General features: G+C 43.2%; 1 protein-coding gene and 1 pseudogene across 5 annotated transcripts in view; one reads left to right on the top strand and one right to left on the bottom strand.

Annotated features, from left to right (window-relative positions):
- Nucleotides 1-264: 264 nt before the first annotated feature.
- LOC124033020 lies at nt 265-5574 on the bottom strand (annotated as a pseudogene).
- Nucleotides 5575-7945: 2371 nt separating this feature from the next.
- Nucleotides 7946-17545, top strand: part of LOC124034395 (E3 ubiquitin-protein ligase RNF34-like) — a 35730-nt gene continuing 26130 nt past the window's right edge. For 3 of the 5 annotated variants that reach the window (XR_006838566.1, XR_006838567.1, XR_006838565.1), the window contains exon 1: nt 7946-8475. Coding sequence is in view for 2 of the 5 variants with exons in the window: in XM_046347537.1 (XP_046203493.1) it covers nt 8470-8475 (6 nt within the window). In the remaining 3 variants the exon portion in view is untranslated. The remainder of the gene's footprint in view (nt 8476-17545) is intronic. The other 2 variants (XM_046347537.1, XM_046347538.1) reach the window with 2 other exon arrangements.

Raw genomic sequence — 17545 nt, 5'->3', positions numbered from 1 at the left:
TCGAAAGGATTCTTTCCTGAATAAGGTAAAACTCATCGTTGACTACTGGTATGTACCCTATGCTGACATTCAAATACTATGTGGGTGTTATGTATGCAAATTAAAATACAAAGGTTGTGGGAGGCCCAGCCAGGCTGCACTTTTTCTCCAATAGCTGTGATCGCCATCTAGTGGTAGTGTAGTCAGAAACATTTTCAGATGGAACAAATTAGTGATTTTCAGGTTCGCAGTTTCACAAGAAAAAAGGACAACAAACTTGGGAGATAAGATTAGAGACTTGAAGTTTGATCTTTATATTGTATAAAAATGATACACGTTTGCAAGGTAAAATTGGGAGTGCCTAAACCAGTTGTTTCTCTACTAATGCAGCAATTTGAAACAAAAGATAGCATGAAATGTGAAGTTCATGACAAAGACAGAGTACACCAGTATATGTACCGGTCTGTGTTAGGGTGGTGATGGCTGTTCAGAGTCGCATGGCGACGGTTGCCCCCGGCGCCTGCAGTTCCAGCAGGTGGAACAGCTTGGCACATTTGTCGCATTGGGGGGGTTTGGCCCAGGATGTGGTGCAGTCGGGCCTGCAGGTAGTGGATGTCCCACAGACGCCCCTTACAGTCCAGCATGGAGAAGTAGGCTACAGCCTCAACCAGAGTCTGCATAGCCAGGCCCAGACCTGGAGGGAGACAACAGGGAATCAGACGTTTGTGTTGTGTAAATATCCAAAATTGTAGTGAAAATACAATGCGGAAAGACTCCTATGTGTACTCAAATGATAAAGTCCTCCTAACCACCAACAAACATGTACAATTCTTTGAGAAAGTGATATGAAGCTTTGCTGTTGGGGATGTGTGGTACCTCCATGCCTCTGACCACTGGGCTGGGACCCAGCAGTGGCCACCTGACAGCGGGCTGGCAGCAGCAGAGCTCTTCCCTTATCCATGACTGCTCATGGGCCAGGATGGGATAATAAAGGACACACAGAGTCTGTTCCAGCACTCCCAGTATCAACTGGACAGGGAGACAGAAAACAACACAAACTATTGATGGAGTTTTTAAATATAACCCAGTATGAATTGTCTTGTTTTGCCTACATGTGGGAGTATACTTTGCATACAGTATACAGTTCCATCTAAGGTCAAGAGATTAAAGATTTGTATATCTGAGAATATGTGTGTATACACCAAGCATACCAGGCTTACATATTGCGTGTGTTGACCTGAGTGAAGGCCAGGTGCAGGATAGTCAGAGACCAGGGCATGTAGATGGTGCTGTCTGGCCAGGGCCTGCAGCAAGAGAGCAAAGGGCTGTGGCAACACCTGACGACTCTCAATGCAACTCTGCAATGGCCAGCATCACCCTGCACAAGGCACACACACAAATATAAAAACACAGCCACACAACCCTTAGCCAAACAAATACTGTAGCTTTGACAAATTGATAAACACATATTCAAACAACATTCTAGGACTCCATCGACAGATGAGGTCTGGTGTTTTTATTTAGTGTCCTGGCCCACCTGATGCTCATCTCTGAGTACTTGGTCTTCTCACAGTACAGCTGCAGCCTCTGCAGGATACTGTACGCTTTAGTGGTCCGGTTCAGCGCTTTCCTGTTAACACAACACATACACAGGTAAACTGCCAAAATAAAGGAAACACCAACATAAAGTGTCTTAACAGGGTGTTGGGCACCACGACCAGCCAGCAGCTTCAATGCACCTTGGCATAGAATCTACTAGAGTCTGGAACTCTATTGAAGGATGTGTCACCATTCTTTGACAATAAATTCCATCATTTGGTGTTTGTTGATGGTCGTGGAGAACTCGGGTGCCGCTCCAGAATCTCCTATAAGTGTTCAATTAGGTTGTGATGACAGACAGCCATGCATATGGTTTACATAGTTTTCATGCTCATCAAACCATTCATTGACCACTCGTGCCCTGTGGATGGGGGCATTGTCATCCTGGAAGAGACCACTCCAATCAGTATAGAATGGATTCACCATAGGTTAAAAGGTGATCACTCAGAATGGCTGTGAGTAACATAAGAGCCGCCAGAACCCTAATTTACTCCAGTGTTTCCCTTATTTTGGCAGTACCTGTACATACAGTTAACTAGAACAGTGGTTCCCAAACTGTGGGACTGAGGGGGGGACTCAGCATGGTTTTAAACTTACTCTTGAAAGTTGTAATAGTAGAATGTACAAGGTGCAATTTCAAAATTGGGTAGTGCATCATCAGTTTTCCTCGTCATGTCAGTCATTCTATACCTTAAAGAGCTATTTATAACTTGTCAGAAATGTCCAGATCAACTAGCCCAGGTCAACTAATGTTATTCTTTTTCTTTTTAAATTTTTTACCCCATAGATATTGCTGTAATTTGTTTGTGACTCAAATATCACATGAATACACAGTAGACATGGCAAAATGCATAGAATTGCAAGAAAATGTGCACAGTTTTCTTTACACCCCATGACAGAATTTCAGGAAATAAGCTTTAAACCGGCAAACTTCTCTTCACCAACAAGAGGGGTGTGAACAGTTTGTGTCATGAACAGTGCGTATGGAAATAGATTAGGCGCATGCTCGGGGGGGAATCAAGTCTAAAGTTGATGGATAGAGATGAGTAGGAGTTCAGATTGCCTCACCTTGGCATGTTGGGTGAGATGGGGACACAGCCCCATACAGGCCCTGGAGGGAGAGAGGGACAGGAGCTAAAACAAGTTTCACTCACAGTCAGTACCAGTGCACATCTCCTGGATCACATTAATGCTTGTGAATCAGCCCTGAGGGAGATGGGACAGAAGACAAATAAGAGGTGGAGCCAGAGACAAGAGGTGGGAAGTGGTGTACTAACTACAGTATCTGTTCAGCATGCAGCTCAGCCAGGTGGCAGAGGGAATTGTGGTTCACATTGCTGCCAAATATGTGAGTGACAACCAGGTTTTGTTATTTTATATTAAATTCATTGCAGTTTGAAGCTTTTATTTTTAGTGTGGACTCTTTATGTCAGGGAATGTCAGAATGAGTTAAGGAGACCCACCTCTTGCCATACATCATCCATATGGATGAAGTCTGAGCCAGGCTGATGTCTATGAGCTCTGACAGGCTGTGCTTCCAGCACTTTGCAGGATGTCTGTGTCCTTCAGAGCATTAATGAGCTCATGGGCTGTCTTGCCCTGGATCGCCCCCTGCTGGACCAGGGAATGAAAGCCCAGATATGCCAAATACTTAGAGAAAATCAAATGAAAGGAAAGCACCTCTGTAAACTATTTTATTTGTCACATGCTTCATAAACAACAGGTGTAGACTTAACAGTGAAATACTTATTTACGGGTCCTTTTCCAACAATACAGAGTTAAAAAAAATGTAAAAATATATTTACAGAAAAATAGTGTTAAGAGGAATTATTACACAGTGAACAACAAATAACAATAATGAGTAAAAATAACATGTCAGGGGTACAAAATAATTGCGGTAGCTATGTAGAAATAGGTAGGGATAAAATGACTAGGCAACAGGATAGACAATAGGAAGTAGTAGCAGCGTATGTGATGAGTGTTAAAGTGTGTGTGAGTTTAAAAAATAATAATAATAATTGTAACTTTATTTAACTAGGCACGTCAGTTAAGAACAAATTCTTATTTTCAATGACGGCCTAGGAACAGTGGGTTAACTGCCTGTTCAGGGGCAGAACGACAGATTTGTACCCTATCAGCTCGGGATTTGAACTTGCAACCTTTCGGCTGCTAACCACTAGGCTACCCTGCCGCCCCAGGTATCAGTATGCATGTTGGCGTATGTAGCGTGTGTGTGTGTATTTGTATCTTGGGATGTCAGTATAAGCATGTGTGAGTAGAGTCCAGTGTGTGTGGGAGCAGAGTCAGTGCAAAAAAGGGTCAATGCCGGTAATCTGGGTAGACATTTTATTAGCTATTTAGCAGTCTTATGGCATGGGGGTAGAAGCTGTTCAGGGTCTTGTTGGTTCCAGATTTGGTGCACTGGTAAGGAGGTTGGTGGTAATGTGAGGGTTAGTAATCACCTGGATCTACTGAACTGCCATAGAGTCAGGAAACAGAGGCTATTGCATAAAACGGTAAGTAAACCTGGAGTGCTCCAGTCTCATCTGCAGGCATATGAAATTCTTACCAGTAGACAGAGGTGGACGTCCATTTTCACAGATTCTTCAGTTAGCGCAGAGCTGTCAGGTCCTTTCATCTGTTACAGCGTGTAAAGCCAACTCTGAAAGAAACAAATACATTCATGGATGATTACACAGGTACAGTATTGGTGCTGAGAATGTGAAATAGACACTGACCAACCTTGACTACACATTATGTAAATACTGTATGTTGGGCATATAACACAAACATAAAATCTCCTACCAGGCAGTGCTGCAGGCACACGTGATCATTGGACTCCTGGGCGATGCGGATTGCCTCGTGTAGAGCCAGGTCAGCCTGTTGACTGAGTCAAGAGTTGGAGTTGATTTTCATTTTGACATGAATCAATACTGCATACATAAATTGCAACTGATATTGATACAGACTTTCCATATCTATGCCCATCACTACTCACTAGTGACCAAAGCGACAGTGCAGTTGTGCCAGGTTGAGGGCAGCGTAGGGGAGACTTCAAGGTCTCAAATAGGGTAAATGAGAAATATGCAAACTGCAAAGGATAAGCACAGATGACACAGTACTCCCCTCTACTACCACCTCTACTTTTAATAACTCATGCAGTGGTGCTGTATCCAGCTCCTCCTCCATCCTCTCCCCTACAGTGTCCTCTGTGCTGGTGAGGTCCATGTCAGAGTCATCTGCAGTCAGGGCAGGCAGCCCCACCTGGTCATCACCAGGCTGGGCGTAATGACTGTGGTAGTAGTGCTGCAGGGTGTTGTACAGTTTGTACACCTGTTTGAAGGGCAGCTTGTAGGCCAGGAGCATGTGTCTCATGAACAGACCTAAAAACATAGAGGACACAGTCATGATGAGAGACAAGCATTCAGCGAGCAATCCTACAATCTGTCCCATAAATTCAAATGAAATTCATATAGCAGTGCTCTCTAACTAGACACAGTGTTCATTTGATCTGACCTTTGGATCAAATGATGTGTACTTGCCAATAACACTGGTCTTAAACGCCTCAGAATCAATAGCACTGAAAGGAGTGGGGAGGGTGACATGCAGCACTGACCTCTTACATTACAGGCCTAGGTAACTGCAGTTGAATCGAGGACTCATCCATACTGGAGTTTCACAGCATATTCTGTTTGAGGACAAAATTCTTCCAGTATTCAGGAATTGGCCATGAGTCAAGTCTCGACCCTAATACATAGACTAAACCTTTGATGAAGAAAAGCAAGCAATTTACAGTGGAAAGTAGAATCTGTAAAGGTGAACAATAAGATATTCCAACCTGATGTAGAGGCAGGATGAGTTTGTTCAAGCGCCTTCTTTCCTGAAGAGCAATTGTTTTTGACGTGGTCATCTCGTACAGTAGGCCAGAACGGAGATGTACGGAGTCACCCAATCTTTGATGCCAAACACATTAGCATGGACCACCCCATTGGTCATCATTGGGTTGAAATACAAACTTTCATGTACGCTTGACATTGTTTAAATTGAAAAGGTAACTAGCTAAGTTGGCTTCTAAATATTATAGTTACTTTTCAACAACGTTGTATGAAGCCAAATAATCAAGAAAAACATGCAGCAGTTCGCAAACCATGTTAACAAGGTCCTGTAGCTAGTTAACGTTAGCTAGCTAGACTGATTTCCTTGCTTGTTAGTGAACAACTTGAGAGACTGGCTAACTATCTTATACTGTAGTGAGCAATTTTAAAGTCTGCAACATATGGCATTATTGACAGTAGTACTTGTATGAATTTGAACTTCTACGATGAGTTTGAACGGCGGTTGGCATCCAATAAATGTTCCATTGCTGCCATCTACTATATTGGACTATAACTCCCTTATATTATGCTTAATTTTTTTCTTCCAACAACAACTAAAAAGTAATAAACAAAAAAATAACCATACTGATCTATCTAACGCAACAAACACCCTGCCCTTTTTCTGTCCCTATCTAGTGACGTGCAATATGGCCACGCCCCTAAATATCAGTACATACTGTAGAGTCGATTACAGATTATTCAAATGATATTGTATTAGTCACATGCTTCATAAACAACAAGTGTCAAATAATAGTGAAATGCTTACTTACGGGTCCTTCCCAACAATGCAGAGAGAGAAAAAATAGAGAAAAAATAGAAAATAAATAAGTATTTTAAGTATTTCTCTGGTAGTGGTAGAAGTTTTTTTCAAGCAGTTAAATATAGTCAAAGTTACATTTAGTAAAATAATTGGTCTGATTCGTTTGATAGACTACACTATCAACTGTATTACTTTGGATTGTGGGTTTCTTAGATCACATCACAAATAACTACACGCAGACTAGCCTACCACACTTTTATAAACTATCCTACTAGAATACCACAGTATATGAACCTGTTGAAGTTTAAAATAAATTCAAAAACGTTAGAAGGTTCGCAGGTTCAGCTACGGCTGAAGAATTAGAACATTTACTGTACCTGGATCAATAATCTAATAATATGTTTAGTAGAAAGCATATTTATCTTTAATTTACATTCTGTCGAAACTATGAGAAAGGAAGGTTCGGAACTTTTGTGAAACATCACAATATATGGCAAATATACATTAAAACTGGATGGTGTTTTATTAATGTCACTTTAATAATGTTTACATATCTTGCATTACACATTGTATTATTTATTTATTTTTTATTTTGTAACTTTATTTAACTAGGCAAGTCAGCTAAGAACAAATTCTTAGTTACAATTACAGCCTACCAGGGAACAGTGGGTTAACTGCCTTGTTCAGGAGCAGAACAACAGATTTTTCCCTTGTCGGCTCAGGGATTCGATAGAGCAACTTTTGGTTACTGGTCCGACGCTCTAATACTGTATTCTAAACTATCTTCTGTATCTTAGTCTATGCCGCTCTGACTTTGCTCATCCATATATGTATATATTTTTAATTCCATTCATTTACTTAGATTTGTGTGTATTAGGTATTTGTTGTGAAATTGTTCGATATTACTTGTTAGATATTGCTGCAATGTAGGAACTAGAAGCACAAGAATTTCGCTACACTTGCAATAACATCTGCTAAACACGTGTATGTGACCAATAACATTTGATTGGATTTGTTCAGCTATATATGAATGGGAGGGGTTGGTGGAGCTGAAGGATAGACTAAAAACAAACAAAAGATAACTACTGTAAAACATATTGTCTGTAAAATGTATATAGTATGTATAAGCTGGAAGTGTCGTTGTCCATTAGTTTACTCCAATTAGGGTCGAGTTAGGGGAAATAATAAAGGAAAATACATACATACATTTTAAAAGTATATATTTTATATAGATATATTTACAAAAAGTATATATTTTTGCGGGTTTGGAAATTATGCAGACATTACATTGATAGAAGCCACAATTTATATGCAATATTAAAGCTGATCAACCCCCTAAAAATACAATTTAAGCCAAATTTAAGTTTAAAAAAAAACTTTATCCTTTACTTCGAAAATACATTCATTTCTTAATCACGATAAAGCTGTTAAAACAATGTTATGACTGTATAGATAAATAAAGTAAGGATACAGGGGTGGAAGACCTAATGGATGTATGGTTGGATGAAACGAAGTGAGGGCAGGTGTTTGGCAGTTGGGAGCGAAGGACACTGTTCATGCTTGATGCCCACATGCAGAAACGCCCCTAATTGCGGCCTGCAGTTGTACACTATTGGACATGACGGGATATTTTTGTTGTGGTACAATTAGTTATGCAAGAAATGACGGTGGAGATATTTTGATTTGGTACATGAAAATGTAACAGCAAAATTACATTTGATGGAAACAAATTTCTGATGAGAAAATGTGCATATTGTTTTTATGCGGATTTGAGAATATGTGCATGAAAATCTGTCGACAATTGGATGTGAAGAAGACATACCTACACAAATCAAGTTTAAATCGGCTCTCTACTAAACGAGCACAAATTTTAGGTAGCTTAGCGGTTATGGTTCGAATCCCCGAGCCGACTAGCTATCGATGTGCCCTTGAGCAAGGCACTTAACCTTAATCGCTAACCTTAATCGCTACTGTACGTCGTCTGCTAAATTAGTCAAACGTACAATGGTGGATAGCAGTGAACAGCAGCAGTAAAGTTAACGCCCTTAAAATTGTGATTGGACATTATGGATAATGCTGCACGAGACTTCGATTCAATTGGTGGAATTTATGTCCATCAAATTACTCTCGCTGTCTAGTTTAATGCTCTAAATGCTGGTGGAAACAAGGAAGATGTACATGAAGTGAGGGTTCCTGAGTTTTTGCAATGGTCAGACTATCCATTTATTGCCACACATTCCACAACTCGGAGTTGCTATGAAGGTACAATTATTTCACAATTATTTGTAGTTGAAATGATACTTTCCTCAATAACCAATAGGTGATTGCTGCCAAGCTAGTTGACTGTCAGCAAATGTGTTAGCTAGCTAGCTAGGTCTAGCTATCTACCCAGATAGATATAGCTAGCTAGCTATGTTGAATGATCTGAGCTCAATCATCTCTAGCTCTTGGCTAGCTAATGCAGCGTTATTGCCAGCTACTGTACTGTCAGTATGTACAGTGCCTAAATAAAGTATCACATCACTTGTCCTTTTTACACATTTTATGTTACAGCATGAATTTAAAATGTATTAAATTGAAATTTGTGTCACTGGCCAACACACAAAACCCAATAATGTCGAAGTGGAATTATGTTTTTCGATAATTTTTAATAAAAAATTAAAAGATGAAATGTCTTAAGTTAGTAAGTATTCAAACTATTTGTTATGGCAAGCATACATAAGTTAAGGAGTGAACATAGGTTAAACAAGTCACATAATAAGTTGCATGAACTCACTCTGTGTGCAATAATAGTGTTCAGCATGGTTTTTGAATGACTACCTCATCTCTGTACCCTACACATACAGTTATCTGTAAAAGGTCCCTCAGTCGAGCAGTGAATTTCAAACACAGATTCAACCACAAAGACCAGGGATGTTTTCCAACGCCTCACAAAGTAGGACACCTATTCCTTTGAGTATGTTGAAGTTATTATTTGCACTTTAGATGGCGTATTAATACACCCAGTCACTACAAATATACAGGCGTCCTTCCTAACTCAGTTTCCGGCTCAGGGTTTCACAATGAGCCCAATGGTGAATTTAAAACAGAGTTTAATGGCTGTGATAGGAGAAAACTGAGGATGTATCAGCAACATTGTAGTTACTCCAGAATACTAACTTAAATGACAGGCAAAATCCCAGATGAAAACTCCTTTCTAAAAGACACTGGGAGACAAATGCACCTTTCAGCAGGACAATAACCTAAACACAAGGCCAGATATTACTTACCATAATGAGATTTGCTTACCATGATGACATTGAATGTTTCTGAGTGGCCTAGTTACAGTTTTTATTTATATCTACTTGAAAATCTATGACAAACATGAAAATAGTTCTATAGCAATAATCAACAACAAATTTAACAGAGATTAAATAATTTTGAAAAGAATAATGGTCAAGTGTTGCACAATCCAGATGTGAAAAGCTCTTAGAGACTTACCCAGAAAGACTCTCAGCTGTAAACACTGCCAAAGGTGTTTCTATAAAGTATTGACTCAGAGGTGTGAATACTTATGTTAATGAGATATTTCTGTATTTCATTTTCAATACATTTGCAAAAACGTGTACATTTTTTTCTTCACTTTGTCAATAATGGGTATTGTGTGAGGATGGGTGAGATTTAAAAACATATATTTAATTAATTTTGAATTCAAGCTGCAACACAACAAAATGTGGACAACAAGGGGTATGAATACTTTCAGAAGGCACTGTAGCTAGCTAAGTTACAATGATGCCGAAATAAGGTTAGCTAGCTACTATTAGCTAGATTTTTATTTTCTATCTGTAAGAGCTAGCTAGATTACACTATCTACTCATCTAGGAAATTCTCATTAACCGGCATTAATTTGCAATATCAGTACTATTTAAGATTGCCCCCAAGACCAAGGGTAGCTTGATGTTTTGCATCTGTACCTACTGCTAGTTGTAGCCAGCTTTGTGAAAGCACAGCAGATTGATTGAAATCTTTCCTTGCTTGTGACTGATATTTGTGATTTGAATGGATATTTATAGCATAATTCAAATCCTCCCCCCTAGGAAGCACGCTTCCTGTCAATGAATGATTCTATTTGTTTAATGTATGTTACCATTGTCTGTAGGCTGTTTGGTTGCACATCTGTAGAAATCATGAAGTTCATTCATTGGGCATAATTTTGACTTGATTTATTAGGATCCCCATTAGCTGACGCCAATGGCGACAGCTAGTCTTACTGGGGTCCGACATATGATGAAAAAAACATTACAGACAAAAGACTTCACAATTTACATACATTTAAAAACATGAACGTGTGTGTGTCTGTGTGTGTGTGTGTGTGTGTGCATCTATCAAATTATGTTTAGCCAAGTTTATAGTTGGAGTTATAATGTTCAAAAACAATCATCACATTGTTGCCCACCTAATGCAATTTTGTAATTGTTGTACTATCTCTCTTCAATCAATATGTATTAGTAAAGATTATTGAACAAGTACTGTATTTAATTTCATCATAATACAATCTCAAACTGAGAGACAACTGAGGCAGTTTGCTGATATGAATGAATGATTATTGGTAGAACTAGATCAGCAGGGGACTCAATGCAGATACAGGTCAATGTACCAGGAGAAACTGTCATGTTTTGTCATTGATTATCATGTCTTGTCCCTGTGCTTCCCCTTCTATTCGTTTCCCTCTGCTGGTCTTATTAGGTTCTTTCCCTCTTTCTATCCCTCTCTCTCCCCCTCCCTCTCTCACTCTCTCGCTCTCTCTTCTCTCTATCGTTCCGTTCCTGCTCCCAGCTGTTCCTATTCCCCTAATCAATCATTTAGTCTTCCCACACCTGTTCCCGATCCTTTTCCCTGATTAGAGTCCCTATTTCTCTCCTTGTTTTCCGTTCCTGCCCGGTCGGATCCCCTTGTCTAATATTCACCGTGCTGTGTCTATGTATTGCCCTGTAGTGTCGTGTTTCCCTCAGATGCTGCGTGGTGAGCAGGTGTCTGAGTCTGCTAGGTTCAAGTGCCTTCCCGAGGCAACCTGCAGTTCTTGATCTAGTCTCCAGTCTGTTCTCGTCTTTACGAGTAGTATTATGCCTTTTGTTTTGTTAAGTATCTTACTGGATTAAAAACTCTGTTTTCGCCAAGTCGCTTTTGGGTCCTCATTCACCTGCATAACAGAAGGATCCGACCAAGGAATGGACCCAGCGACTACAGATGCTCGTAACACTGCCGTCGAGATCCAAGGAGCCATGCTCGGCAGACACGAGCAGGAATAGTCTGCTGCTCGCCATGCCGTGGAGAACCTGGCCGCTCAGGTTTCCGACCTCTCTGGACAGTTCCAGAGTCTTCGTCTCGTGCCACCTGTTACTTCTTGGCCTGCCGAGCCTCCGGAACCTAGGGTTAATAACCCACCTTGCTACTCCGGGCAGCCCACGGAGTGCCGCTCCTTTCTCACCCAGTGTGATATTGTGTTCTCTCTCCAACCCAACACATACTCTAGCGAGAAAGAGCTCGGGTTGACATTAGATCATTTCACTCCTTACTGGCCGGGCTCGAGAGTGGGGCACAGCTATCTGGGAGGCAAGGGCTGATTGTTCTAACAATTACCAGAACTTTAAAGAGGAGATGATTCGGGTTTTTGACCGTTCAGTTTTTTTTGGTGGGGAGGCTTCTAGGGCCCTGGCTTCCCTATGCCAAGGTGATCGATCCATAACGGATTACTCTATAGAGTTTCGCACTCTTGCTGCCTCTAGTGAGTGGAACGAGCCGGCGCTGCCGCTCGTTTTCTGGAGGGACTCCACGCAGTGGTCAAGGATGAGATTCTCTCTCGGGAGGTTCCTTCCAGTGTGGACTCTTTGATTGCTCTCGCCATCCGCATAGAACGACGGGTAGATCTTCGTCACCAAGCTCGTGGAAGAGAGCTCGCGTCAACGGTGTTTCCTGCTCCGCATCGCAACCATCTCCCTCCTCTGGCTCAGAGACTGAGCCCATGCAGCTGGGAGGTATTCACATCTCGACCAAGGAGAGGGAACGGAGGATCACCAACCGCCTGTGCCTCTATTCAGTGATTTGATGGACATTTTGTCAATTCATGTCCAGTAAAAGGCCAGAGCTCATCAGTAGCGGAGGGCTACTGGTGAGCATACTACTCAGGTCTCTTCATCTAGATCCTGACACTACTATGTCGGTCCATCTACGCTGGACCGGTTGACCGGGTGCTACATGCAGTGCCTTGATTGACTCTGGGGCTGAGGGTTGTTTCATGGGCGAAGCATGGGCTGAAACATGACATTCCTTTCAGACAGTTAGACAAGCCTGGAGCCCATGTTTGCCTTAGATGGTAGTCATCTTCCCAGTATCAGATTTGAGACAGTACCTTTAACTCTCACTGTATCTGGTAACCACAGTGAGACTATTTCTTTTGATTTTCGTTCACCTTTTACACCTGTTGTTTTGGGTCATCCCTGGCTAGTATGTCATAATCCTTCTATTAATTGGTCTAGTAATTCTATCCTATCCTGGAACGTTTCTTGTCATGTGAAGTGTTTAATGTCTGCCATCCCTCCCATTTCTTCTGTCCCCACTTCTCAGGAGGAACCTGGCTGATTTGACAGGAGTGCCGGAGGAATATCATGATCTGCGCACGGTCTTCAGTCGGTCCTGGCCAACTTTTTCCTCCTCACCAATCGTATGATTGTAGTATTGATCTCCTTCCTCAGGGGACCACTCCCTCCTCGGGGCAGACTATACTCTCTGTCGGCTCCCTGAACGTAAGGCTCTCGAGGATTATTTATCTGTGTCTCTTGACACCAGGTACCATAGTGCCTTCTTCCTCTCCGGCCGGGCGGGGTTCTTTTTGTTAAGAACAAGGACGGTACTCTGCGCCCCTGCGTGGATTATCGAGGGCTGAATGACATAACGGTTAAGAATCGTTATCCGCTTCCCCTTATGTCATCAGCCTTCGAGATTCTGCAGGGAGCCAGGTGCTCTTACTAAGTTGGACCTTCTAACGCTTACCATCTCTTGATGCATCAGATAAATGAGTTGAAAAGGTTTAACACTCCGTTAGGGCATTTTGAGTACCGGGTTCTGCCGTTTGGTCAAAGCAATAATGACGCCAGCTGTTTTTCAGGCATTAGTTAATGATGTTCTGAGAGACATGCTGAACATCTTTGTTTTTGTCTATCTTCGATATCCTGATTTTTTCACCGTCACTCGAGATTCATGTTCATGCACATACGTGTTCTACAGCGCCTTTTAGAGAATTGTCTCACATGTAAAGGCTGAGAAGTGCTCTTTCATGTCTCCTCCGTTCCTTTTCTCGGTTCCGTTATTTCCGCTGAAGGCATTCAGATGGATTCCGCTAAGGTCCAAGCTGTCAGTGATTGGCCCGTTCCAAGGTCACGTGTCGAGTTGCATCGCTTTTAGGTTTCGCTAATTTCTATGGCGTTTCATTGCAATTTCGGTCAAGTTGCTGCTCCTCTCACAGCTCTTACTTCTGTCAAGACGTGTTTTAAGTGGTCCGGTTCCGCCCACTGTAGCTTTTGATCTTCTAAAAGAACATTATAATCCGCTCCAATCCTCAGTTACTAGAGCCTGACGTCACTAGACAATTCATTGTCGAGGTTGAACAGCTTCAGAGTTAGAATTGGGAGCCATTCTATCCCAGCGCTTCCAGTCTGACGTTAAGGTTCATCCTTGCGCTTATTTTTCTCATCGCCTTTCCCATCTGCAGCGCAACTATGATTTAGGGTAAAGAACTGCTCGCCATCCGCTTAGCCCTAGGCTGAATGGCGACAGTGGTTGGATGGCTACCGTTCCTGTTTGTCATTTGGACAGACCATAAGAACCTTGAGTACATCCGTTCAGCCATAACGACTTAATGTTTCTCAAGCTCGTTGGGCGTTGTTTTTCATGCTCGTTTCGAGTTTGTGATTTCTTACCGTCCGGGTAGCAAAAACACCAAGCCTGATGCCTTATCCCGTCTGTTTAGTTCTTCTGTGGCTTCTACTGATCCCGTTTGTAGGAGGGATTCTTCCTTATGGGCGTGTTGTCGGGTTAACAGTCTGGGAATTGAAAGACAGGTTAAGCAAGCACTCACGCACACATCTGTGGAGCTCGCTTGTCCCAGTAACCTCCTTTTCGTTCCTGTTTCCACTCGTCTGGCTGTTCTTCAGTGGGCTCACTCTGCCAAGTTAGCTGGTCATCCCGGTGTTCGAGGCACTCTTGCGTCTATTCGCCAGCGCTTTTGGTGGCCGACTCAGGAGCGTGACACGCGCCGTTTCGTGGCTGCTTGTTCGGACTGCGCGCAGACTAAGTCGGGTAACTCTCCTCCTGCCGGTCGTCTCAGACCGCTCCCCATTCCTTCTCGACCATGGTCTCACATCGCCCTAGACTTCATTACCGGTCTGCCTTTGTCTGCGGGGAAGACTGTGATTCTTACGGTTGTCGATAGGTTCTCTAAGGCGGCACATTTCATTCCCCTCGCTAAACTTCCTTCCGCTAAGGAGACGGCACAAATCATCATCGAGAATGTGTTCAGAATTCATGGCCTCCCGTTAGACGCCGTTTCAGACAGAGGCCCGCAATTCACGTCACAGTTTTGGAGGGAGTTCTGTCGTTTGATTGGTGCGTCCGTCAGTCTCTCTTCCGGGTTTCATCCCCAGTCTAACGGTCAAGCAGAGAGGGCCAATCAGACGATTGGTCGCATACTACGCAGCCTTTCTTTCAGAAACTCTGCGTCTTGGGCAGAACAGCTCCCCTGGGCAGAATAGCTCACAACTCTCGCTTCCATCGTCTGCTACCGGGTTATCTCCGTTTCAGAGTAGTCTGGGTTACCAGCCTCCTCTGTTCTCATCCCAGCTTGCCAAGTCCAGCGTTCCCTCCGCTCAGCGTTTGTCCAGACGTTGTGAGCGCACCTGGAGGAGGGTGAGGTCTGCACTTTGCCGTTACAGGGCACAGACTGTGAGAGCCGCCAATAAACGCAGGATTAAGAGTCCAAGGTATTGTTGCGGCCAGAGAGTGTGGCTTTCCACTCGCAACCTTCCTCTTACGACAGCTTTCGTAATTGACTCCGCGGTTCATTGGTCCGTTCCGTGTCTCCCAGGTCGTCAATCCTGTCGCTGTGCGAGTGCTTCTTCCGCGACATCTTCGTCGCGTCCATCCTGTCTTCCATGTCTCCTGTGTCAAGCCCTTTCTTTGCACCCCGTTGTCTTCCCTCCCCCTCCCGTCCTTGTCGAGAGCGCACCTATTTACAAAGGTACGTAAGATCATGGACATGCGTTCTGGGGAAGGGTCACCAATTCTTCAGTGGATTGGGAGGGTTATCGGTCCTGAGGAGAGGAGTTGGGTTCCGTCTCAGGACGTGCTGGACCGTTCGCTTATTGATGATTTCCTCCGTTGCCGCCAGGGTTCCTCCTCGAGTGCGAACCTTCCAGGAGGCGCTCGGTGAGTGGGGGGTACTGTCATGTTTTGTCATTGATTATCATGTCTTGTCCCTGTGCTTCCCCTTCTATTCGTTTCCCTCTGCTGGTCTTATTAGGTTCTTTCCCTCTTTCTATCCTCTCTCTCCCCCTCCCTCTCTCACTCTCTCGCTCTCTCTTCTCTCTATCGTTCCGTTCCTGCTCCCAGCTGTTCCTATTCCCCTAATCAATCATTTAGTCTTCCCACACCTGTTCCCGATCCTTTTCCCTGATTAGAGTCCCTATTTCTCTCCTTGTTTTCCGTTCCTGCCCGGTCGGATCCTTGTCTAATATTCACCGTGCTGTGTCTATGTATTGCCCTGTCGTGTCGTGTTTCCCTCAGATGCTGCGTGGTGAGCAGGTGTCTGAGTCTGCTAGGTTCAAGTGCCTTCCCGAGGCAACCTGCAGTTCTTGATCAAGTCTCCAGTCTGTTCTCGTCTTTACGAGTAGTATTATGCCTTTTGTTTTGTAAAGTTTCTTTACTGGATTAAAAACTCTGTTTTCGCCAAGTCGCTTTTGGGTCCTCATTCACCTGCATAACAGAAACTGCATCTTCAAGAGAAACACCCTGGCAACACATCCATTAAATAAGTTAATACAGACTTGCATTTAGACTAACAACTTGAGAGCAGAAAATGCAATGTTATTAGAACATTAGTAACAATCATAATATAGCAATTGACCTGTTGCCTGAGTAACTACACTAATATATACAAAATCAAATTAGTGGGTTTGGTTATATCAGCCACACCCATTGCTGACAGGTGTATACAATCAAGCACACAGCCATGCAATCTCCATAGACAAATATTAGCAGTAGAATGGAAGAGCTCTGTAACTTTCAGCTTGGCACTGTCATAGGATGCCACCTTTCCAACAAGTCAGTTTGTAAAAATTCTGCCCTGCTAGAGCTGCCTCGGACAACTGTATGTGCTGTTATTGTGAAGTAGAAATGTCTATGAGCAACAACGGCTCAAACGTGAGGTGGTAGGCAACACAAGCTCACAGAATGGGACCGCCGAGTGCTGAAGCTTGTAGCGTGTAAAAATCTTCGGTCCTCAGTTGCAACACTCACTACCGAGTTCCAAACTGCCTCTGGAAGCAGCGTCAGCACAATAACTGTTCGTCGGGAGCTTCATGAAATGGATTTCCATGACAGAGCAGCCGCACACAAGCCTAAGATCTCCATGCACAATGCCAAGAGTCGGCTGCTGTGGTGTAAAGCTTGCCGCCATTGGACTCTGGAGCAGTGGATGCGCATTCTCTGGTGTGATGAATCACGCTTCACCATCTGGCAGTTTGACGGACGAATCTGGGTTTGGCGGTTGCCAGAAGAACGCTACCTGCCCCAAAGCATAGTGCCAACTGTAAAGTTTGGTGGAGGAGCAATAATGATCTGGGGCTGTTTTTCATGTTTCGGGCTAGGTCTCTTAGTTTCAGTGAAGGGAAATCTTAAAGCTACTGCATACAATGACATTCTAGATGATTCTATGCTTCCAACATTGTGGCAACAGTTTGGGAAGGCCCTTTCCTGTTTCAGCATGACAATGCTCCGTGCACAAAGCGAGGTCCATAGAGAAATGGTTTGTTGAAATCGGTGTGGAAGAACTTGACTGGCTTGCACAAAGCACTGACCTCAACCCCATTGGACACCTTTGGGATGAATTGGAACGCTGACTGCGAGCCAGGCCTAATCGCCCAACATCAGTGCCTGACCTCACTTAATGCTCTTGTGGCTGAATGGAGGCAAGTCTCCGCAGCAATATTCCAACATCTAGTGGAAAGCCTTCCCAGAAGAGTGGAGGCTATTATAGCAGCAAATGGGACCAACTCCATATTGATGCCCATGATTTTGGAAT

This window comes from Oncorhynchus gorbuscha, linkage group LG04 (assembly GCF_021184085.1).
Source record: "Oncorhynchus gorbuscha isolate QuinsamMale2020 ecotype Even-year linkage group LG04, OgorEven_v1.0, whole genome shotgun sequence".
NCBI classification, from domain to species: Eukaryota; Metazoa; Chordata; class Actinopteri; order Salmoniformes; family Salmonidae; genus Oncorhynchus; species Oncorhynchus gorbuscha.
Note: the sequence above shows the minus strand (reverse complement) of the source record. Positions and strands in the feature narration are given on the sequence as shown.